The 24953-nt window shown below is 40.8% G+C and overlaps 1 protein-coding gene and 1 non-coding gene across 2 annotated transcripts in view; both read right to left on the bottom strand.

Annotated features, from left to right (window-relative positions):
- The window catches only part of SPTLC2 (serine palmitoyltransferase long chain base subunit 2), a 110010-nt gene that overhangs the window by 31902 nt on the left and 53155 nt on the right, over nt 1-24953 (bottom strand). The window contains exon 9 of the mRNA XM_059373640.1: nt 23736-23862. Within this exon, the coding sequence (XP_059229623.1) occupies nt 23736-23862 (127 nt within the window). The remainder of the gene's footprint in view (nt 1-23735; nt 23863-24953) is intronic.
- LOC132000534 (small nucleolar RNA SNORA31) lies at nt 15754-15885 on the bottom strand. Its single transcript, XR_009399383.1, has one exon. It is a non-coding gene; the product is annotated as a small nucleolar RNA SNORA31 (small nucleolar RNA).

Here is a 24953-nt window from a genome sequence, read left to right as displayed (position 1 = left end):
CTGGACACACTGTATGGAACAAAAGAGACAAAACTGCCTGCAAGAGGCGTACATTCCAATGTGGGAGGGTGGACAATGAGAAAATAAATACCCCACTCGGCTGGTGTGTGAGAAATGACCTGGTGAGCCGAACACGATCTCCACAAAGTGCACGGCCCAGAAAAAGAAGCACACCTGCCATTTCCTAGGGCAGAGTGAACCAGCAGGTGGGAACAGAGCCAGTCAAGGGAGTGTATGGTACAGAAGGTCCACAAGGGGCCAGATAACAAGGGATTCACAGTCTTCACTGTAAGGAAGGCTCTGACTCTGACTCTGACTTTGACTTTGAGAAGCAGAAGAGTCCCTGGGAGAATTCTTAAACAGAAGATTGATAAGCTCTCTGGTGTTTCCACAGGATCATCCTGACCGCTGCATTTAAAGAGAGGTGAGGACAGAAGCAGAGAGGTCGTGGGAGAGGACAGTGGCTTGGACTAGGGTGACAGCAACAGGTATGAAAAGCAGATGGGGGGTATATTTTGAGGGTAGATAGAAATGTTGCAAATCGTTAAAGCGCATAGAAGATACATAATAAATATTTAACAAATGAATGAATCCTGGATAGGAAGAACAATCTGGACTAGAGTACTCAGGAAAGATATCCAAGAGTCATCATGCCGCACTGAACTCTCTGCATGGAGGTCTCCTACTCCTCATTTTAAGCATCGTTAATTTATCTTAATTCTTCCAAATAATTTTTTCTTGATCCTTCTATAACTAGTAAATCCATGTGAAAATAGAAGTCTAAGTTAAGCTAGTAACAGTGGGGATACAGAGTAGCAGAGAGGTTCAAAGATAATAAGGAGGCACAATCTAAAGGCCCTGGTGATTAAAGATATGGAATGTAGAAGCAAAGAAAATGTAACAGTGATTTCTTGTTTGGACAACTTCATAAATAGTGATGCCATTATTTGAGGGAACACAAAAGAAAAAGCATGTCTGAGGGCAAACAAATGGAAAAGCCTAAAAACTTTAGAGAAACAAAACTCAATTTGGGGGCTCAAGTATTTTTAAAGTCTGAAGGTTTAAAATTAAGTAGGTCAAGCCGACTACTTCTAAACTTAGATTGGCATATTTAAAGTTAATTACTGTTTGGAATGATGAGAAGATTCTGGAGATGGACAGTGGTAACGGTTGTACAATGGTGTAAAATGTACTTAATGCCAGTGAACTGTAGACCCCAAATTAGCTAAAATGTTAAAAATTTTATGTTACATATATTTTACCACAATGTTCACTCACTAGAGGTCAAGGTTCTTTTTAATGAGATATTAATTCACATTCTATACAGTTCACCCATTTAAAACATGCAATTCAATGTTTTTAGTATATCTGCAGAATTATGCAACCATCATAATCATTAACTTTAGAACATTTTTATTTCCCCCCCCCCCCCCCGCCAAGAAACCAGCACACATCGGCAGTCAATCATTCCCATTTCATCCCAATCTTCCAGCCTATATGTCAGGTATAAACAATACTTTTTTTGTTTTTGAAGAATGCAATATAATTTATCCCAAACTCACCTTTTTCTATGTAAATAAAAGACTTAAGGGATAAATTCGAAAAAAGTCCACACCTCTTAAAACCCTAAGTCCTTCTCCACCATTAGCTTGGTGGTAAATACACAGCTCTACTAACAAAAATTCCTGGACAATTTTTCTGCATTTTAGATGAAAATCATACAAATCACTAAATATGAGCAATTTGTTTTTTATTTCCATTTTGTTTTGTTATTTTCTACCAATATTTTGTGTATTTCTAAGCTTGAAAAACTTCATAGGAACCAAGAACACTATGAAAGATGAAGGACAGGGTGCTTGCGTGGCTCAGTGGGTTAAGCCTCTGCCTTTGGCTCAGGTCATGATCTCAGGGCCCTGGGATGGAGCCCTGCATGGGGCTCTCTACTGAGCAGGGAACCTGCTTCCCCTCCCCCCCCCCCCCCGCCTGCCTCTCTGCCTACTGGTGATCTCTTTCAAATAAATAAATAAAATGTTAAAAGAAAGAAAGAAAGAAAGATAGATAGATGAAGGACAGAAGTAAAAAAAAATCAGGTTATGGAAAAATTTCTGGCACCTTTTAAGACATGTCTCTACTCTGTACATCATTAATTTGTTCTTTTTATAAGTTTCTGTTTCTGTTCTTACACCTTTCGTGTGTTGTCTCCTGACCTCAAAACAAACTGCAAACTCTGAGGGCAAATACATTTTTCTCCCCAGCATGTCCCCCCAAAATATACAAACATTCAAATTGGTCTGAGAAAATGGAAACCCTTTTATGTGTTCAAATTAATTCAGATTTACAGCTGAATTACCTATATTCAATTACACTAAGGCAAATAATAATGAAATATCTCATATACAAAAAGCATTCTGACATTTGAACCTTGACATCCAGGTTCAAATTCTGGCTCCATCACTTGTAACTTTGCGACCTTGGGTAAGCAACTTAACCTCTCTGCTGCTTCACTTTATAAAGGAAGGAGAACTTTGTCTAATACTTGTTCTGAGAATTTATTTACACACTTAGAGCAGTGCTCAGTAGATAGTAAACACAGTAACATTTTCACTATTATCATTTCCCTCCATTCATGTATTTTTCCCTTAAAATTGTGCCATTTACATCTTCCACATTACATGATCTGACCCGCTAGCTTAGTTTTCAAAGATGAAATAAAGGATCCTCTTGCTTTCCCTCACTGTTTCTAGTCCTCTACTTTCTAATCTCTTATCACACTCTTAACATATAACACAGGTCACAGCTGATATTACCATCATTTAAACACATATGACACAGAAGTTTATAATTTATAACTACACCTCATATATTACATCCTCTACCATACACTACTGACTTTCCAAAGCTAGTTTTAACCAGTGTTCCCTGATCTCTACCATCACATCACCCATTAATTGCCATCCAGATGAGACCAATTACCTATGTAATTGGAGTATTCAAGATGGCAAGCAGAGGCCCTTATTTTTGAAAACCACTCCTCACCATAACAGGGATGGGACCTGGTCTCTACCAGGGCTACAGAGATTCTCTCCCCTAGTCTGAAACAGGCATACAGAGTTGCTTGTGCTGATGTTTTAAAACCTGAAACCATCAGAGAGCCATTTTTAAAGTAAGACATCAAAGCAGTAAAAACAGGAAATAATAACTTCACTGTTTCTTCCTAATTTCACTCCTGAGCTTTAGTCTGGACACTTCTGAAGTCAGACTATCTGGGTTTATGTTCTGGCTCCACCGTCGACTAGCTGTAAAGTTGTGGCTAGGTCACTTAACTGCTCTGAGCCCAGTTTCCTCATCTGCAAAATGGAACTGAAAATGACGATGATGATTTCACCTACTTTGTTAGCTTGTTTTAAGGATTAAGTTAAATAATACAGGCAAAGTGCTTAATAAAATGCCTTGTACATGGTGTTTAAAAGCTCACTGTTTCAATTACTTTGTTTATATACGTAACAATTTACTATTTTTATTATTTTACTTATAACAATATTTTAAGGACTTATTCTTCTTTCTTCAAATTGGAAAAAAGCCAGGAAATAGATGAGTATATATACTTTGTCTTCTAAGGAGGTACTAGAAATCTTGAGCAAAAAGAGAAAAAGAGAAAAAAAGAGAGAGAGAGATAAAGAGAAGAAGAAAGACAAATGACTCTTCTACCTCTAAAACCTAATTAGATGCCAAAAGGGGCAGAATAAAAATTAATAAAATAAAACACAGAAGGTGTTAGGAGGTATTAAGAAATGCTAGGAAAATGTTGCTTATTTTGAGATTTCAAAAAACTGAATGCTTTGCCTTAAGAAGTTTTTGAAGATACTATGTCATTCTTCATGGCTGGCACATGGTAAGTAGTCAAAAAGTGATTGCTGAGTGAACGAAATCTTATTGTGCCTTAAACTAATTGGGGGGGAAGGGAGCCAAAATCAGATAAAAGAAAAGTAGTAAGAAGTTCTATCTGGATGTGTGAAAGATCAGATACCAATTAAAGGAATAATATGCCTTAAAAAGACTAAAAAAAATGTAACAAACACAGCTCTTATCTGCTAATAAAATAAATTTAACAACGTATTCTCAATTAACTGTGCAGATGGGGGTAGAGTGAGGTAATGGTGCTCAGATAACCAAAAAAGTCTCCATCTGAATTTGAAATTTACGTATTTTTTAATTTTTAAAGATTTTTATTTATTTATTTGACAGAGAGAGAAGAGAGAGTGTGTGAGCCATGAGGAGTGGAGAGGGACAGAGGGAGAAGCAGACCCCCCACTGAGCAGGGAGCCCCACATGGAGCTCGATCCCAGCACCCTGAGATCATGACCCAAGCGGAAGGCAGACAGTTAACTGACTGAGCCATCCAGCTGCTCTTGAAATATATTTTACTATCCAAAGCAGACTTACTTACCTTATTGCTAACATTTTTATTTATTTATTTTTAAAAAGATTTTACTTATGTATTTGACAGAGAGACACACCGAGAAAGGGAACACAAGCAGAGGGAGTGGGCGAGGGAGAAGCAGGCTTCCTGCTGAGCAGGAAGCTGGATGTGGGACTTGATCCCAGGGCTCTGGGATCATGACCTAAGCTGAAGACAGATGCTTAATGACTGAGCCACCCAGAAGCCCCATACTGCTAACATTTAACTTTGGCAAAGTCCACAAAGGGCAGTTCTGCCAAGACGGGAAAAGACTAACACCATATCCCCTAACAATATTTAGGGGAAATGATACACATGTGTAGTTGCACAGGGGGATCAGGATGACAAAAATATACGAAACATGCAAAATCCACAAATAAGCAAAAATTAACTAAGAAGGTCTGTTTGCAAACACTTTATATATACAGAAGAACAAAAAATTCAACCCAAAGCAGCACATTCATCTGTCAAAGGTAACTTTTCCCAAGCAATGCCTTATCATGGCCTATTTTCATTTCAATTACTGTTTTGAGCTTAGAAATGAGAGAATTCTAGGTAGAGAGACTGCGCCATCTGGTTATAACATGACCCCTTTCAGGAGGGTGAGGGATCTGCAAGCACATGTGTTCCAGCATAATCCTATGGAGATGTACGTTCAGACAGGCACAGAGGAGACTGCTTCTCCTCCTGAATCTCCTGTAATTATGGCAGGTTTCTGGCAATTCCACGGTTTCTTCTACTATCCTCACAATTCCCAGTCGCTACTCCCAGGCTGCAGTAACATCTGTGATGCCCGACACAGTATCAAAGGCCTTCACTAACTAATCCTACTTCTTGCCGATCATTACTGGCTGAGTTCTCAGCTCCTGCCTTGAAGAAACTTCCAGAAATCATGAAATGTGTGTCTGCACATCTGGCATACTCCATTCCTTAGTGTATGATAGTTCTATCACGTGCGCACATTTGCTGGCCATTACATACAGGTCAAAACTGATGTTAGTACACAAAACACAAAAGAAAAAGAAGACACTGCCAAGGCTCAAGTCAAGATGAGAAAGAGCCTCCTGCCCAAGAGTTACCTGTGTTCTGCCAGGGCACAGGGCAAATCTCATTGGTCTGAAGTCGAGGAGGGCAACTGGCTGGACTCAACTCTCACCAACCATGGGCAGGAATTAACAAGGAACAGTAACAGAATGGCTTGTTTTATTTTTGTTTCATTTTCTAATACCTCAGAGAGAATTAACATTGTAATACATTAGTCTTATATGGGGTGCTATCAGATGAAGGTACCCACATGAAATGCTGGAAAAATATGGAATATTGCACTTACCATAATGACAAGATTCTGATATTCAAGCCAACTTGGATATGATCATTTGTTTAGGCATTGTTAGTGCCCTCATTTACAGAGAACGCACAAGCTGACAATCTTCTCACAATGTGATTTCCTTCTCTCTCTCTCTTTTTTAAAGATCTTATTTATTTATTTGTCAGAGAAAGATTGAGCACAAGCAGGCAGAATGGCCGGCAGAGGCAGAGAGAAGCAGGCTCTCTGCTGAGCAAGGAACCCAACATGGGACTAGATCCCAGGACCTTGGGATCATGACCCAAGTTGAAGGCAACCGCTTAACCAACTGAGTCACCCAGGCAACCCGTGATTTTCTTCTCTTCATTCTTCTTAAGCACTATAAACACACAGGGTAGGGGAGGTATCCTAGCAGGACTCACCTGTTTTCTGTTCTACCCAAACTATGGAGTACAGTCCAACAACCCTAGATCAAAACTGACCCCGGTAACTGCTAAAAAGGCAGTAAGCATTCTCATTTTCTTCCTTCCCATAACTACCAAACTCTTCTAATCAAGTGGTATTGCTAAAAAGGAGTGACAGTGATAAATCCGTAGACCACGTGCCAAACGGCTGACACGGGCTATCCACGCACACACAATCATAGAGACCGTACTTTCTGTGACCTATCTGTGATATCTGGGTTTTGAAAATGAGCATGGGTCAGTTTTATAAAGAATAAAAATAGATGAATACATTCACATTGGCATTAAAAATCGTGCATTTTGGATCCTGAAGACTGATCCCTGAGCAGCAATAATGCATTCGTGTTACAGATGATCTACTTTCTGGCAAACTGCCCAGGGTGTAAACATCATGATCGGGACCAACTAAAAATCAACGAACACACAGAAACTAAAATATAAAGTTAACTAACTTAATATTATAAAAACGGTTTACATTTGAAGAGAACCAGAGTTTAGAACCCAAAACTGCGTCCTCACTGCCAAGCACAATATGGAGGAGGAAAAAACAACAGGCCTAGTACAGAATTCATTCACTTAATTATTTCTACTGAGCTGGAAAACTTTGCAGGCAAATGTTAGTATTTAAAAAAGCATCAAGAATGCTGGGACAGCTGTATGTCAACTTGACTGAGCCACAGTGACCAGATATAGAGTCAAGCAGAATTTGGGTGTGCTTTGTGAGCATGTTTTGGATGAGATTAACATTTGAATTGGTGGACTGAGTAAACCTGAGTAAAGACTGTCGAGGTGGGGGGCACCTGGGTGGCACAGCTGGTGAAGCTCCAACTCTTGGGGTTTCAACTCAGGTTATGAGTTAGGGTTGTGAGATTTGAGCCCCGTGGTGGGCTCTATGCTCAGTGCAGTGTCTGCTTAAGACCCCCTCTCCCTCAACTCTGCCATCCTCCCCAGCTCTCTCTAAAATAAGTAAATTAACCTTTAAAAAGGGGGGGGGGCGGGGGGACTGTCCTCCCTAATGTGGGTGGGCTTCATCCAATCCTTTGAAGGCCTCGGGAGAACAAAAGGGCCCTCTCAAACAGGAGGAAGTCCTGCCTGTGATGCTGGCACATCAGGTTTTTCCTGCCTTCAGACTTGAACTGAAGCGTCAGCTCTTCCGGGGTCCTGAGATTAATGGCACTTCGACTAGAGACTAGAATTCTATCAGCTCTTTTGGGTCTGCAGATTGCCAAATGCAGATCTTGAGACTTGAAAGCCTCCATAACTATGTGAGCCAATTTCTTATAATATCTTCTTTTCCGTTCTCCTTCTTCCTTTCTATAAAAACACCAAACAGGAAAAGCCCAGCAAATGCTTTATGATAATGATTGCAGCTTTGATGCCGCAGAAAGCTTAGGATCCTGTCCAAGAAACAGCCATTTATTCTTCTGACCAAGTTATCCCAAGCCCAGTGGGACTCAAGGGATACTTAATAGAATATTTTCTTTCTTTCTTTCTTTTTTTCTTGAAGATTTTATTTATTTACTTGAAAGAGAGAGACCGCGAGAGAGCAAACACAAGCAGGGGGAGTGGGAGAAGGAGAAGCAGGCTTCCTGCTGAGCAAGGAGTCCAGCCCGGGGCTTGATCCGAGAACCCTGGGATGATGACCTGAGCTGAAGGCAGATGCTTAAGGACTAAGCCACCCAGGCACCCCAACAGAACAATTTCTTAAACAATGGCCACACTTTTACTCAGACGTTAAAAATAATCCCCACCTGCTGTTAAAGCTAGTCATCTTCTACTATCATCTTTCTAACTTCTCTCCTCAAATGGTCACCATCCCCACTGTTAATGTTTGAAGAATCAGCACAGAATTAGAAAGAGTACTAACCCATACAATTACTGTACTTCATTTAAACAGTTTTGATTATAAAGAAGAGATAAGAACCCCCTCCCATATCAAACACAAAACCTAGGTACTTCCTTTACCCTTCATCAATGGCAAAAAATAGGGCTTGAGGGAAGACCTCACCCTGCCATCTGTGGGGTGCTGTTTAGGAATCACAGAATGGTACACATTATTCAAATCACATACAGCAGCATCTGAGACCAAAAATCTTACAGCCATACTCTCTGTACATTCCTACAAGACCAGGGTATGCTAAAGACCTAAAAACTGAGTAAGTGCAGTAAAGGTAAAGATCCATTAATGGAGAAAAGAAAACCTTTCTAGGAATAGAGGCAAACACTTAGTACTTGTTACAAATTTTGATAACTTTCGCTTACTTTATGAATCTTACGAGTACCTAGGTACCAAAGTTGATTTCCATGCCAACAGAAATATACTGACAATTAACAAGGTTAAGCCTCGAAGGAACTTCCACTCCATATTATTATTTTTACCTTTTCACATCTAGATGATACCTTAGTGTAGAGGCTGGCAGAACAGTGATGAATTCTTAACTAAGTCATCTAAGTTTCTTTCCTAAAGCAGCAGCACTCACGTTTCTCAATTATCTGTGGTCACCTTCTATGGACAGCTCTAAAGTGGGTGGAGAAGGCAGCAGACAACACTTTTCACTTATCACAGCACTCTGTAGATCAACAGGTTGTACATTTGCCACAAGTACCCAGTCAGGAAGTACTGGAAGGAGTAGGATCTCATAGCTTACTGGAAAGGGGAGAGAGGGACAAAAGAATGCCTAAACACACCAATCAACTGCCATTAAAGGTCCTCCTTTGTTCTTTAACTTCCACGTGAACAGCTGCAGAATTTCAACCTGCAGATTGAAATTAAGATCGCTATGCCTAAAACTATCTTCAAGTACCAAATAGGACTAGGAAAGGAAGTAAGGGTGAGAGAGGAAAGCATGGGATGTGAAGAAAAAAACACAGTGAAGCTATTCCAACACAACCACACTGTGCTGGAATTTCAATTTATGAGTTCAGCTTTTCACGTGATTTCAGAGAAGGAAGGATAAAGTAACCAGGAATGTTATCTAAAACAAAAATAAAGGCAATATTAGCTAGAAGGCAGGGCAGACTGATTTGAATAACACATTCCCCTTAAGTACCAACTAAATTGCACTAGAAAATCTTTGTTTGAAGGTCCTTATAAGAGACCCAAGGAATAGGAACATAAATGTATCCCTGACCCACTATTTACAAGCAATTTTCGTACTCCACTGAACACTCTTGTAAAAGGGATATTTATAAGGGACTTCCAGAAAGCAGGAGCTCAGTAACTATTTAACACTGAAGCAAAATGAGTCAGGGGCTAGGTCCAGTATCTCCTAGAAGCAGCCACTATTTTGCTAGACTGGGAACAAATAAAGTGTTCAGCTCAGGCAGTTGTCAAGCTAATGAAAATCAAAGTAGGCAGCTGCCTCTCCCTCCCCTAGGGACACTGTTCCAAAGCAGACTTGGGTGTTCCGTCTCCCTACCAGATGCAGCCGAGTCCGTATCACTACCGCTCTTTCCCTCCCCTGCACCTCGAGTTTTTGCCAACAGCACACACTGCACAGTGATGCTCTAAAGCACCACTTACCACCCTCTCTCGAGAGTGGCAGCTTAATCCTTTAATCAGTTTCAAGGCCCAAAACTAGGATTTCCTGAGGACTGCTACAGGATGTGCACCAAGCAGCAGGGGCTAAGGCTTAAAGATGTTCAAGAGTTTCAAAGAATAGTTGCCAAAGCACCGTCAAAAACAGACAGCCCTAAACAAAAGGAAGAAAGGAGGCCAAGTGCCTTCGAAAAATTAAGGAACTGAGTTTTATTTATTTTTTAAAGACTTTATTTGAGAGCGAGAGTGAAAATGAGAGAAAGAGAGAGAGCATGCGCATGGGAGGTAGGAGGGGGCGGCGAGGGAGGGAGACGCAGACTCCTTTCCCAGCCAGGAGACCAACAGGCCAGGCTTGATTTCAGGACCTTGGGATCATGACCTGAGCCAAAGGCAGGTGCTTAACCCACTGAGCCCCTCAGGCACCCCAAGGAACTGAGTTTTAAAGGGTGCCAGCTCACTGTCAGGACAGAAAATCTGTATTTGTCCAAAGACTATCCTACTGTCCTTTGAGGCTTGAACACATAACAAGCTAATTTTAGACCAAACTCCAGGAATGAGGAAATCTGTACCGTGCTCAAGCACCCACCTTCAGATAACGAGGGTCAGCAAATAAGGCAACTGCTGGTAAAGGCGAGGCTTGGAATGAACCCAGTAGTTGCAGAGGTGGAAGACAAGGCCATAGTGAGTTTCATGAGCGAATCAGTATTGTACTTTTAAAAGTGTATAGCGGGCAAGGCCATCTGTAGGTTCCGTACTAAAAAATTTGATTCTGAATTAACAGGCCATTTTAAAAAAGTGAAACAAAAATAAATGCACCTAGACTTAAAGAGCCAACCATGGGTCTCTGAATTCTTAATTCTCTTTCTCTCCTCCAAACTGATTTCTGAGTTCTCCACCCATGCCTCTGATTCATTGCGCAAGGATCATCAGCTCTCTAGAAGAAAGCATCAAATCGTCCAGATTTCCAAAAATGATGAAAACTGGCAACTTAGTTTTACCACCAAGTTCCTGTTCCACAAGCCAACATGTCGCTTATTTTTCTTTCAAAAGAAAGAGACCATATGTCTGGCCTTCCAATTTCCTTTCCTTCCCAAATTACCACCTCTCAGTAGAGAAGCTCTTGGTTTCCTTTGGTGTAAACAAGCTCAAGCAAACAAACGGTCCTTAAATCCCTTAAAAAATTAGTTTGCATTTTAAACTGAGATTTTCAGGGCACCTGGGTGGCTCAGTGGGTTAAAGCTTCTGCCTTCCGCTCAGGTCTTGATCCTGGGTTCCTGGGATCAAGGGAGCCCTGCGTTGAGCTCTCTGCTCAGTGGGGAGCCTGCTTCCCTTCCTTTCTCTCTGCCTACTTGTGATCGCTGTCTGTCAAATAAATAAATAAATAATCTTAAAGAAAAATAAAATAAAATAAACTGAAGTTTTCTTTAAAGTGCATACTCTAGGACCCTGTCCATAAGACTTCGTGGTCGGTAGAGTGGACTAGAATCCTCATTTCTAACAAGCACTACATCAGTCGTGCTCAACCCTGGCTACATATTAAGATCTGAGGTGCTTTTAAATAACATCCTGCAGGGGCCTCACCCTCTAGAAATTCAGAGGGTCTGTTAGGGGCCCTGACAACAGCAGTATGATTAATTTTGAAGCTTTCATCTGTGTAAGCAAGGTTAGGAACCACCACACTAACAGTGCCTCTGATGCAAGGTGGTCCATGGACAAAAGTTTGAGAACATAGGCCCACAAGAGTATACCTGAATGAGGTTCTTCTGAACCTCGCTCCACCACCAAAGCAGATGGCAGGTGGAGTAAAATATTTGGATAATTTTTTTTTTTTAAATCAATTCTTCTTCAGAAAGCTCTCAAATCTGGCAAGCCTTCAGAAGGGTATCTGGTTCTTAATGGAGATCAGAGTCCATACATCTTCTCACTTGTTTATAAATACTACGTATTCTTGTAGCAATAAATAGCAAAGCTGATGAAAAACTAGGGTCAAGTCTCTTAGACAAGGTCCTTCGAAATAATTCTGGGGGAAAAAAGCACTTCAAATCATGCTGAGGTTTAGAAAGTTGTTCTACTTCAAACAAAACAGAGCCTGGATTATAAGGTTCACAAATTCAATCAAGTCGTAAGAATAGACTGAAGGAACGGTCCTAAGTTTCAGCTAAACGGTAACTGAATAAATCAAATTTGGGGGGGAAAATCTTTAAAATAAATCTCATTATGAAATATAAATAAGGTAAATGACCCACTTCGGTCTTAAAAAGCAAACAACTCACGGTACTTTAATTAAGAATTAGTTTCTTTATATCATCTTACTAAATCTCCAAAATGAGATACATCTAGTACAGGACTCCTTTCCTGTCCTAGGGGAACAACCTCAAACTCTTTATTTATGCTTTGCACTAAGAAAAATATTCTACTAAATGAACAAGTCTACATTTGTTCAAAGGTTAGCTCCCAGGCCTGCCTGCTGCCTGTGGGCATCTTACTTTAACAGCCAGCTTCAAACAAACTCTCAAACAAGGCACAAAAGGAGAGAGAAACAGATAGGTAAATGCCCCCACAAGGCTTTCATTTGTCTGGCTGATCACTCACAACTAAATTTAGCTATGTTTTGGAAAGTTAGCAGACCAGAAATCAGAAAATTAGAAAGAGTTCATAAATTTTTAATAATTTATGGTTTAATAATATGTTAATATTATTTAATAATATTAATGTTTTAATAAAATGTTAAATGTTGGGCTGGCAGAAAGGGCTACTTAAGATGGCAAAAGTTCCCACCACAAGACCTGAGCTCCGACAGGAGAACAAAGGCCCAAGCAGGAATCTGAGACCCTCCCGCCCTGGGCTCCCGTGGACCAATGGGACCCTGACAAACAGGAATCTTGAGACCCTTGCCCTGGGCTCCAGTGGACCAATGGGACCCTGACGAGCAGGCGAAATATCCAAATAAGGGAAACTTGCCAAAAGATCCCTGAGCTCTCCCCTCCAGACCCCTTAAAAGCCCCCTCCTCCCTGCCTTCGGTGCGACTTCCGACTTCCGCCACTCTGCTTTCCAGAGTCGCGAAACCTCGCCCGAGGGTGCCCACCTCCTCCCCGCGCAACTTTCCTGGCTCCCCTTCTCCTGAGCCCTGAAACTTCGCCGGAGAGCGTTTTTAATAAATCTTGCCTTGTACCCACTTTGCCTGGTGTTGTGTTTATCTCGCCGGAAAAAACTTTACATTAAATATCCTTAATGCAACTTTAGAAGAAGTGGATGCAGTTCAAGAAAGCCACATTCCTTCTATTCAGAGACACGATATTGAGAAAGCTTCTACAGTTTATGGGTGCAAATTTCTCCACCATAAAGTGGTCATATTGCTTGCTGACTTTAGAAAGCTTAAACCATTGGTTAAAAAGCCCTTTGGGCTAGATAATGATGAAGCTAATTTACAAAAGGAAAATCTTTCTTTTCCTTTGATAGCTGGTAATTTACAAGAGTGATAAGCTTCTTCTTCTTTTTTTTTTTTTAATTTATTTATTTGACAGACAGATCACAAGTGGGCAGAGAGGCAGGCAGAGACAGAGAGAGGGGGAAGCAGGCTCCCCGCTGAGCAGAGAGCCTGATACAGGGCTCAATCCCAGAACCCTGGGATCATGACCTGAACTGAAGGCAGAGGCTTTAACCCACTGAGCCACCCAGGCGCCCTTAAGCTTCTTTTTTTTTTTAAAGAGTGATAAGCTTCTATAGAAAAAATCCACTTAGAAATATTGATAAGGAACATAAGATTAATAAGATCTGAGTTTGTTTCAAATAATTAGCTAGTTTTAAGGAAGTTTACGATTTTGGTATGTGTGTGTTGGGGGAGGGCGTTCAGTAGTAAGGAAGGAGCTTTTTGGAGAGGAGACTTAAGGAGGAACCAGAGGAAGGGGGAATCTGAACAAAGGAAGAATTTGCCTGTTTCTCTAAGACCAGCCCTTCTCTGGAATCCTATCTTTACCACTAGATGGTGTACATTTTATCAAAGACAGAGATCATGCGTTGTTTAACCCTGCACTGGTCAACTGCAAACCCACCACAGGGTACAGAGGAGATGCTTGATGAATGTTTTATAAATGTGGAATCCAACAATTTTTAAACAGCATCTTAGGCAGTCAATTATAAAGACAGGAGGTAATCTAATCTGATTCTTGGTGTCAGATACAATGCTAAGCTATAAGTAACCAAAAAAACTGTGTTTAGGGGCAGCTGGGTGGCTCAGTCATTAAGCGTCTGCCTTAGGTCTGGATCATGGGCCCAGGGTCCTGGGATCAAGCCCCATATGGGGCTCCCTGCTCAGTGGGAAGCCTGGTCTCCCTCTCCCACTCCCCCTGCTTCTGTTTCCTCTCTTATTGTGTCTGTCAAACAAATAAATAAAATCTTTAAAACAAAATAAAAAAAACTGTGTTTATTAGAAGCCTTGATTTTTATTTACATGAACTTCTAATAGCGAAATGAACAAATTAGGTAAAAGCAGATTAATGAAGAAGAAAGTGGAAGCCAACAGTCCTGGGCTCAGAAAGCATTGGGGTGTCCAGGCTCTGCCCATCAGCCAAACACAACAAGTGGATACAACAGCTGTCAGCCCCCCCCCGCCCCCCCCAGAGAAGCAGGAAATTCTCCCTGTGCCCGCCCCCCCCCCCCAAGATTGTTTTAAAAGTCTGCTCCTTAAGGGGGGTCTTGGGGAATGTTTTTTTTTTTTTTTTTTTAAAGATTCTCAATTCTCCTAAATCAATTTTTGACAGTTCCTGGGATTCTCAAGTTGATCATTTAACACATCATTAACAAGTCTATTATAGGAATTAATTCAAATGAGCCAAAACTAATTTTAATTAAATCTCAATCTGCCCAAGGTATTCTTTTTTTCTCCTACACCAACAGGCACCTAAATAGGCCCAGTTCTTTCAAAAATAAGAAGTAGAAAAAGTGCAGTTTTCTGGAAAATTACCTGTCATTTAAAAAAAAGATTCTATTGGGGCGCCTGGGTGGCTCAGTGGGTTGGGCCTCTGCCTTCAGCTCCGGTCATGATCTAGGCATCCTGAGATAGAGCCCCGCATCAGGCTCTCTGCTCAGCAGGAGGTCTGCTTCTCCCCCCCCTCTGCCTGGCTCTCTGCCTACTTGTGATCTCTCTCTCTCTCTCTCTGTCAAATAAATAAATAAATATTTAACTTTAAAAATATAAATAAATAAATAAATATATAAATAAGATTTTATTTATGTTCTTGAGAGAGAGATGCACACTGGAGCCAGAGGGAGGGACAGAGGGATAGGCTGACTCCCTGCAGAGCAGGGAGCCTGAGGACACAGGGTTCCATCCCCCAACTCCGGGGTCATGACCTGAGCCAAAGGCAGACGCTTAAGCAACTGAGCCACACAGGGGTCCCACTTGTCATCACTTTTAAATTAACCTAGTAAAGTGTACCTATTTATTTCATTCCATGATTTGGCCATTTGATTTAACATCCACCTACTGAAGCTTTAAGAACCCACCATTTTCTAATAGTTACGGATCACGTGTGCATTCATTCAGTTATTCAGCAAATTTATCAAAAGCCTACTGGAAGTCAGACACTAAGCTGGGGGCTCTTCATGTTATTAATTACATCTCTGGCCAGAAGTAAAATACAACTAAGCACAGCTCTGGAAAATTGAAGAGCACAATTTTAGTTTCTTTACTCAGACATGTTTTGCCTTGACTCGTAAATAGATCTTACAGCTAAATTTCCATTACTGGATGGATGTGTGTGTGCGTGTGTGTGAAGTGAAAGCTTTTTCTTCCCCCTTTACTGGCTTGCATTTAATTTACTTTTAACCCTTAAGTTTTTAAAAGTGAAATTAATCAAAAGGCAAGGGTCTGGGAAATTCTTTTCCAACACTTTCCGTAAACTCCAATTTTAGACACTTTGGAGTAAACCAAGATCTTCATTGTTGACAAGGTTTATGTGAATTGCAGAAATTTCCCCCCTTTTAGCCTGTACTCCCCCATTCAATCTTGACTGCCACAATGAGACAGACAGAAAGCGCGAGGACTTTTTTCTTGCATCTCTAGTGGAAACCTTAGCAGCAGACAGGAACTGCTCCAGGTCTGTCAAATGGATGCATGAGAACATTTCTTAACAATCAACCATGTATACTTTGTGTGTATGTTTAAGCCTTACTTTCAGTTGTATTTTATTTATTTATTTATTTTTATCAACATATAATGTATTATTAGCCCCAGGGGTACAGGTCTATGAACCACCAGGTTTACACACTTCACAGCACTCACCATTGCACATACCCTCCCCAATGTCCATAACCCAACCACCCTTTCCCTACCCCCCACCCCCTGGCAACTCTCAGTTTGTTTTGTGAGATGAAGAGTCTCTTTATGGTTTGTCTCCCTCCCGATCCCATCTTGTTTCATTTATTCTTTTCCTACCCTGCAAACCCCCAACACTGCCTCTCAACTTCCTCATATCAGGGAGATATGATATTTGTCTTTCTCTGATTGACTTATTTTGCTCCGCATAAGACCCTCTAGTTCCATCCAGGTCATCGCAAATGGCAAGATTCCATTTCTTTTGATGGCTGCATAGTATTCCATTGTATATATGCAATAGTATTTTAAGCAAGATGTATTTAAGATTTAAGCAAGATTTATTCCCATAGGTTTTCATGTACCGTGGAAGCTGATAACAAAAATGTCTTAGTCATAAAAGTAACATATTCATATGGTAAAATAAAATCCAAGCAGTACAGAATATTAAATGTAAAGTACAGAAGTCCCCCCTCCCCTCCTCAGCCAGCCACCTCCTTTCCCATCCCAGGAACCAGTGCCAGGTTCTCCTTCGGGCATCTCTGACAGCTAGCACTACAGAGCTCAATGGGCTTAGCCCTCTGCTTCCCCTTCCAGCAGCCCTACCTGGTGGTGTGGTGAGACAGCTGTGCTCTGGCTATTTTCCATGTTTTCTTGAATAATCACCACCAAGCTTTGTTTTTAATTCTAGTGGCCAGTCACCTTCATAAACCTAAAGCCGATTTCTTCACTTCAAAATGTGCTCATTTATAAACAAGATAGTACCCACTAACTTTCCACCAAGTGCATAATAGAAACCTACACAGTTCCATGTCCCTCACCTTCCTTTACCCCTTTCCACACCTCCAGTCTGCTACTGTTTACACTGTCAAGATTTTTCTTATTTATACCCAGTTTATAGCCACTGCTAAACTTCCCATGCTTTACCTGTAACTGACCCTATAAACTCGAAACTAATTAAAAGCAGTAATATGATTTTACTCCACTTGTGTTTTTTCTTCTTCTTTTTTTTTTTTAAAGATTTTATTTATTTATTTGACAGACAGAGATCACAGGTAGGCAGAGAAGCAAGCAGAGAAAGAGGAGGAAGCAGGCTCCCCGCTGCGCAGAGAGCCTGACGTGGGGCTCGATCCCATATCATGACCTGAGCCGAAGGCAGAGGCTTTAACCCACTGAGCCACCCAGGTGCCCCTTACTCCGCTCGTATTAAACAAAAGAAAGTCTTCCAAGTATCAAAGCTAAGTGATTTCTTTTTTTAACCCTTAACAATTCAAGTCACATTTTAGTTTATTTTTTTAAAGGCTTTTATTTTTTATCTTTTTAAAGATTTAATTTATTTATTTGACAGAGAAAGAGAGAGACAACATGAGAGGGAACATAAGCAGGGGGAGTGGGAGAGGGAGAAGCAGGCTTCCCACTGAGTAGGGAGCAGAGCCTGATGCGGGGCTCGATCCTAGGACCCTGGGAAGATAACCTGAGCTGAAGGCAGATGCTTTAATGACGGAGCCACACAGGTGCCCCAAGTCACATTTTAGTCTTAATTTCATCTTAAATGAAGATGAATAGTTCACCATTTCATAGCTCATTGTATTATCATTATAAAACAACTATTTTAGATCCACTAATTCTGGCTTGGAAGGGAAAAAGGAAAAAATCATATTAAGCTCATAACTGGAGAAAGAACAGTAGCCCCTGTGAAAATATATCCTGCCATAAATCTTACATTCTGACACAGGTCACATCTTTGCTTAGAATAACAGATACTAATAGATAACCTGAAAACCCAAGTGAAGTATTTAATGACAAGCAAATACATACATTTTAACTCAAGTCTAATCTGTTTTAGTTAGCTATAAATCCTATTTGTAAGAAACTAAGTTTAGCATCTCTATCCTAATCTGATTTAGAATGTTTCCTCCAATGATACCTAAGCTCCCATTTCTTTTTTTACTGATGAGATACAGCTGCCAGTTAGAATGGAACAAATGCCTCCCGGGCTTGGAAAGCAAGCTTCCAAATGGTTGCTTCTAGTTACAAGAGGACCTGGCTAGAAAGAGCAAAGGCCAAATTACCTGTTTCATCAAAGTTTGAAGATTTATCCCATTAAGAGAAAATTAGTAACAACATCAAATCAAAGATACATTTATATCTTTAAAACTAAATTATCATATTTTCCCAAGTCCTATAATTCTAAGAATATTGGTCAGTATACATGAGGCTTCCATTCAAGAATAATCCTATATGAGTGAATGAGGGATCTTATCCTCTTAGGTCTATAAATTTCTTAAGTCCTCATCATTTAAGAATACAAAGAATATAATAAGGACTAAATCATAAGTCATTAACTCTTACAATACCTCTCTTCAAGGCACCAAAGTATTCATTTAACCATCTACCAAGCATTTACTGCACACCTACTATGTACCAGACATGGTTTTCAACAGAAGCAATGAAGTGAACAAGATAGCCAAAACTCCATGTTTTCATGGAGTTTATATTCCTCTTTGGGAAGACATAACAATTTTGTGAATAATCAAGTCAAACAATTACTGACTCTTAAGTTTCTGGTATAGGCACTATTTAAGATGCAAAGGAGGAGCGAGACAAGGATCCTAACAGGGGAGCTGACATGACACAGAAAAGTTACGTAAAGGGTTAGGGCGCCTGGGTAGCTCAGCGGGTTAAGCCTCCGCCTTTGGCTCAGGTCATGATCTCAGGATCCTGGGATCAAGTCCCCAGTTGGGCTCTCTGCTCGGCAGGGAGATCCCCCCCGCCAATGCCTGCCTCTCTGCCTACTTGTGATCTCTCTGTCAAATAAATAAATAAAATCTTAAAAAAGAAAAAGAAAAACTACATCAAGGGTTAGTGAGTTTTCACACGTTATACAGTGACATCCCTAAGCTATTGATTGCTGACCTATGTCACCTGGCCAACAAGAGTAATGAACACAGAAGCTGTGGTAATATTCGGTGAATATTACACAACAGTGAAAATAATGACTAAGAACTTCACACTCAACAGAAATAATGCAAACAAATAATATTAAGCAAATAAAATGAGTTATAGAACAACTTCCCCAATATGACCAATTTATGTAACATTTAAATACACAAAACAACAGGAGCATCTGGTGGCTCAGACAGTTAACTCTCTCTGCCTTTGGCTCAGGTCATGATCTCAGGGCCCTGCATCGGGCTCCCTACTTAGCAGGGAGTCTGCTTCTCCCTCTCCCTCTGCTCCTCCCCTGCTCATGCTCTGGCACTCTCTTTCTCTCTCTCTCTCTCTCAAATAAAAATCTTTGGGGAAAAAAAACCCCACTGCACACACAAAACAACATAGACAGTCCTTGTTATTGGAATGCAGTCTGTTCCTAAATGTGTGTTACAGTGTGAATTTTCAGGTAGCTGAATCTACATTACATCATTCAAAAATAGGAAAAACCACATGTTCCTAGCTCACCCCAAACCCCAAACGATATTTTTTCCCAAGCCATGAAATACTCTTAAATATCTACATAATAACCTGCCAAGAATTTCTGTAAAACGGACAGCATCTAAAATACCAGTGACTTATTTTTACCCTGAGACAACAAAAGTGCTCTCGCATGTGTGATGACTCAACGGTGTGGGACAATATGGAGTCCATCATGGTCCCAGGTGGGCCATCCCTCGTCTCTATGAGCTTTAGCACTCCCACATGCTCTGCAAATGTAGGGACATCTGTGGGCCTCCTTTGCTCACCTACTTTCTTCACAGGTTTTTCTACATGTCGCAGGACATTTTCATTGGTAACGTGGGGCAGATGACAGAGATATTGCACAACTCATTTAATAACTCAAGAGGACAGGAGACTGGGTCCTATCAGGGAAAGAGCAGAAGCACGGCGGAAGTGCACTCTACAGCCTCCCCCTGGGCTCGTGCCCAGCTGAGAACATGAGTGCTGTTCACATGACAATTTATCAAGGTGGCTTTTGATTCAGACAGCTAAATCTCACAAGCATTCCTGCAAATCATCACAGCAAATAGTGAGCCTGCAAACAGTGGGGGATACTTACTATATGGATACAATTCACAGTCAAAGCATAAAAGTACAGAAAGAGACAATTTCAGGATAATGATTATCTCTGGGGAAGGGGTGAGAGAAAAAAAAAAATCAAGAAGGGACACTAAAGGGAGCTTTAGTTATCTTTTTATTTTTAAAAAGTGACATATATGGGGTGAGATATTAACAGTAAAATATGGGATCACGGGTACATTATTTTCTGTACCTTTTCATAAAATACAAAGGACCAATAACGTTCTTCACCTGTCTGATGCACGCCAGAAGCCTGTCAGCATGAAGCAGCCCATAGATTCACAGGAATCTTGAGTTTGATACTGAGCCAGAATCTGAATTTGATATTAGGGCAAAAGAACCAGTGTGTCCATGTTTTTTTGTGTCACCCTAACACCCTTCACAAGTCTGCTTCCCGTCAGAACTGCCATCCTGTGCACCTCTCTCCTTCCCCACAACCCCTCTGCCTACACTACTATGCTCAGGCCACAGTGGTCTCCTTGCTGGTCCTGAACAGAGTAGCCTCCCTCCCTAGGCCTTTTTATTCCTGGATTTTCAGGGCCAAGTCCTCACCTTCTTCATATTCTTGCTAAAGTCTTACCTTCTCAGCAACCGTTTTGTTACTGGTTCCCCAGAACCCCTGGTCACCCCCCTTCGCTACTTCCCTTTCTCCCGGGGTACTTATTTTCTAGCACACTGTATAATTTACTTCCTGTACTAGAAACCCCATTATGCAAAAAACTTGGAGTTTTCATCCTTGATGCATCAGGAGTGTCTAGTGATAGCACCTAGCACATAGAGGGCAGATATTTGGTAAAGTGATTGGTAAAATTTTAATTTTTCTATGTTCCAGTACTCTCCAGGATTGATACAACAAGACTCTATCCTCTGCATCTCCAGCACTCCCCAAGTATATATACTCCTCTCAAACCATCTGCTTGTATGCCCATTTCCTGTGCATTCTGATTCAGAGTCTAACACAGAGTGAGATACTCTGTAGAGTATGTAGTGTCTGTAGTGTCTGTAGAATGAATGAAATTCAATGTCTTGAACATAGAAGTTTCTCTCAGGGCAGGCCACTTCTACTACAAACTCACACCCAGGTAAATTAATTGCAGGTACCTTTTTTTAAAGGTCACCTTAAGGCACAAAGGGCTGTGGCTTGATTCACATTCTTTCACTACAAGAACAGTAAGAAGATGCATTTTATGATGCCATAAAAATAAGCATTACCTCACATAATCAAATCTAAAAGAAATCAGGTAAAATGTAATTAAGATCAGGTAACCAGATTCAAGAAAGATGGTACTTCTCTCTACTTTGGTTTACTTTTTTTTTTTAAGACTTTTATTTATTTATTTGACAGAGAAAGAGAGATCACAAGTAGTCAGAGAGGCAGGCAGAGGGGGGGGGGGAGCAGACTCCCTGCTGAGCAGAGAGCCCAATGTGGGGGCTCTATCCCAGGACCCTGAGATCATGACCTGAGCCGAAGGCAGAGGCTTAACCCATTAAGCCACTCAGGTGCCCCTTGGGTTACATTTTTATTATCCTCTATTTTGGCAGAGAAGCACTGTGGCAAAAAGAAGTTTGCCTATACTAATTAAAAGTTTTAGAGAGCAATTTTAAAAATATATAAAAGCTGGTAGTGGCAAACTGTAAAAATGGCCACAAATTCTTGGACCCACTTCCCATTTGACGCGGAGTATGATTTCCCACGCCCTGCAGTCTGGACTGGCCTCAGTGAGCTGCTTGTTAACAACAGATCAGCCAAGGTCATGGGGTTTCAGCAGGTTCTTAGGGAACGCTTGCTCTGAAGCACCCCTCTCTGGATCCCCAGTCACCATGCGACAAGGAGCCCATGCCTCACAGGGAGGTCACATGAAGGTGCTCTGGTCAACGGCCTCCACTGAGCCCAGTGTTTAAGTCACTTTGGCCCCAGTGACATGAAGGGAAGAAGCCTCCAGATGATCCCAGCCCCCAGCCACCTGGGGCTTGGGTCTTCCCTGGCAGCTCCAGCCCCAGATATTTTGGAGCAAAAACAAGCCATCCCTGCTGTGCCCTGACCGAATTCCTGACCCGCAGAATCTGTGAGCACAATCCGATGGCTGTTGTTTCGCACCACTAAGCCTCGGGGGTGGTCAGGGAGGCAATAAATACACTGGAAAATGAGTGCTAACCCAAAGCCTGTAACTAATTACCACATTTCATTTTCTCACCATCGGCAGAGACTAGATTTCACTACTTAGTACAGATAACCCATTCATGCAGAGGTCACACATCACACAGATCTACGTTCTGGGACAGGGCAAAGAAATTATCCAAAATGAACTCTGACGGCTATTAGCCATTCATTTTAGTCACCTGTCTGTATGCTGAATCAATTAAGGTTGATGCACTTATGTGAAGTAACTAGATAATTGCTAGCTATATAAATATATATCTCAGATCAAAACATACTACTTCTACGAACACCAGGAGGAGGAAGGGATGGTAACACAGCTAATGTGAAGAGGGAGTTACTCCCCAGGCTCCATGCTGTGCTCACAACATGAATGAACTATTTTCTTCTCCAAGGAATCAATTCATGAGACTGAAAATGATCAACATGTTGAAAATCTATTTCCAAAAATCTCTCACTAGAGATAATAAGGATATACTACAGATCAGAAAAAAAAAAAAACTGGGAAAAAATTCCGATTTAAGAAAACAGGTTTGCATCAATCAAGATCAGACTACTTCCTTCTTGTTTTCCAATGCAAATCAAATGAATCTGATAATAAAATATTATATAAATGAAGAGTCGAGAGCTCAAGGCTGATAGTGTAAAATCTTTGACAAGAATAAAACTCATTTTAGAAGCATTTAAAAAGCAAGTAAAATTAATCTATGTCTCATACAATGGAAATACTTTTAGAAGTGAAACAAAACAAAACAAAACAAAAATCACAATTGTTCTAACTTTTCTGCAATCAACACTGCCCTCTAGTGATGCAGAAGAAAAGTACAAGAGAAAGCAAGTGTCACATTTTGCTCATTGTTCATTTCAGTGTGTTCATGTCAGAGCGCCGAGTTTGGACTACAAATTCCACCAAAGACAGAATAAACAAATTCAGGATGCCTTTTATTACCTATTGTTCAATTAGAAACTCTTTTGAAAGGCACTGAATCAAGGACATTAATACATGCAAAGAGCAGCTTTTAAATACAACAGGAATGAAACATCACTACACACAGTCAGTTACATCTTCATATAAAATTGAGCAACTCAGAAAAAAAAAATTGTGCAACCCAGGAAAGACCCTGCAGCTTATCACTGAAGACTTATAAAGACAGTAAGACAGTAAGGTTAAAGCCTCCATCTATAGTTACCATCTATAGACAAGAAAGTTCAACAGGAAGCAAGCCAACCTAGTTCTCCTGGCACATGTGTATCAAACATGCTGCAAAGTGTCCGTAGCAACCAAGGCCTCACTCACCTGCCAGTTCAGCCCATCCATATACCCGACTCCTCATTTTAGGGAAAAAGTTCAAGGAAAAGAGCTCGTTTGACTGCTAAGCATTTACGGAGCAGAGGAAATCTTCCAAGAAAACAGAGACTTACCAAGGGTCGTGCCGTCCTGCCCCATGATGCACTTCATAGAGGTGACGATCTGTTCCACGACCGGTGGCGACAGTGACGTGGCATACACGGCACTGTGAGAATGTGTCCGCAGATAGTCTATCAGCTCCTGGGGAGTTCACAGAAGCGAGGCATTAGAGGGGAAGCCTCAGTTCTCTGCAATGTCACTGCCTGCCTTCCAGGTAAAAGCAGACTCCTCCCTCAACAGCCCGGGAAGAGGGCCGCTCATCTGAGATGCAAGCTATCTGCCATGGTCAGAGGACACTCTCAGCGACAACTGTGTCTGATACATGCCAACACCCTCACTTGGGCTGTTTGTTTTTTAAACAGGACACAACTTGAAAGAAAGAAAAACTAGCTTTAAAGAAGCCCTCTAAATTTGGAGAACATCTCAATGTTATAAACAGATCTAGAACGCTGAATTAAAGTGCTTGGACTGCTTCTGAGAAATTCCCTGGGTCTTTCATGAGAACAGGAAAGCCAAACGAAGAAAAACTTTGTATGTCAGTTGCAAGGAGTCCAAAACAATCAGTGGTATATCCCTATTCTCTGCTTTTAACTTCACTAACTCTTTCAATAAAACAGGCACACAAAATAGCTCACGCACCAGACCCCAACAAGGAAACACAAAATATGACTATAAAAGAGTACATCACTTCAAAAAACACTAAAAACTGTATAAAAGCCAACAAAACCACAGATATACCAGACAAAAATGATGTCCCAGAGTTTATTCTAAGTCCTCTGGTTTAGCAGTAAATCTCACCAAAAAGCAAACAACTCTCCAAAGTCAGCCTGGTCCCATTAACAAAAATTTTAGGTAAAAAAATCTACCAAACTTGACTGAAACCAATAATGAGTTTTCCCTAAAGACAATCATGACTAAGAGAAAGTCCATGCTTTAAGCTTCCCTAATGTCAAATTTTAAAAAGGAATTAAAGATACTTATGAGTTCCTACTATATGCCACAAAATACTGGACAATATATTTTTATTAATACTATGGAGGTTTTTTTGACAATAAGTTTTATTGAGATATAATTCACTTTTCTGAAGTGTATAGCTCAGTGGCTTCAGTATGTTCACAGAGCTGTGCAACTTTCATCACTATGAAAATATTTATATATTTAGTTAGTTAGCTATTTTGTTTTTAAGTAGGCTCCACACCCAACATGGGACTTGAACCCATGACCTCAGGATC

The sequence above is a fragment of the Mustela nigripes genome, chromosome 13, assembly GCF_022355385.1.
Source record: "Mustela nigripes isolate SB6536 chromosome 13, MUSNIG.SB6536, whole genome shotgun sequence".
NCBI lineage: Eukaryota > Metazoa > Chordata > Mammalia > Carnivora > Mustelidae > Mustela > Mustela nigripes.
The sequence above is the reverse complement of the archived record's forward strand: the minus strand, read 5'-3'. Positions and strand labels throughout refer to the sequence as shown.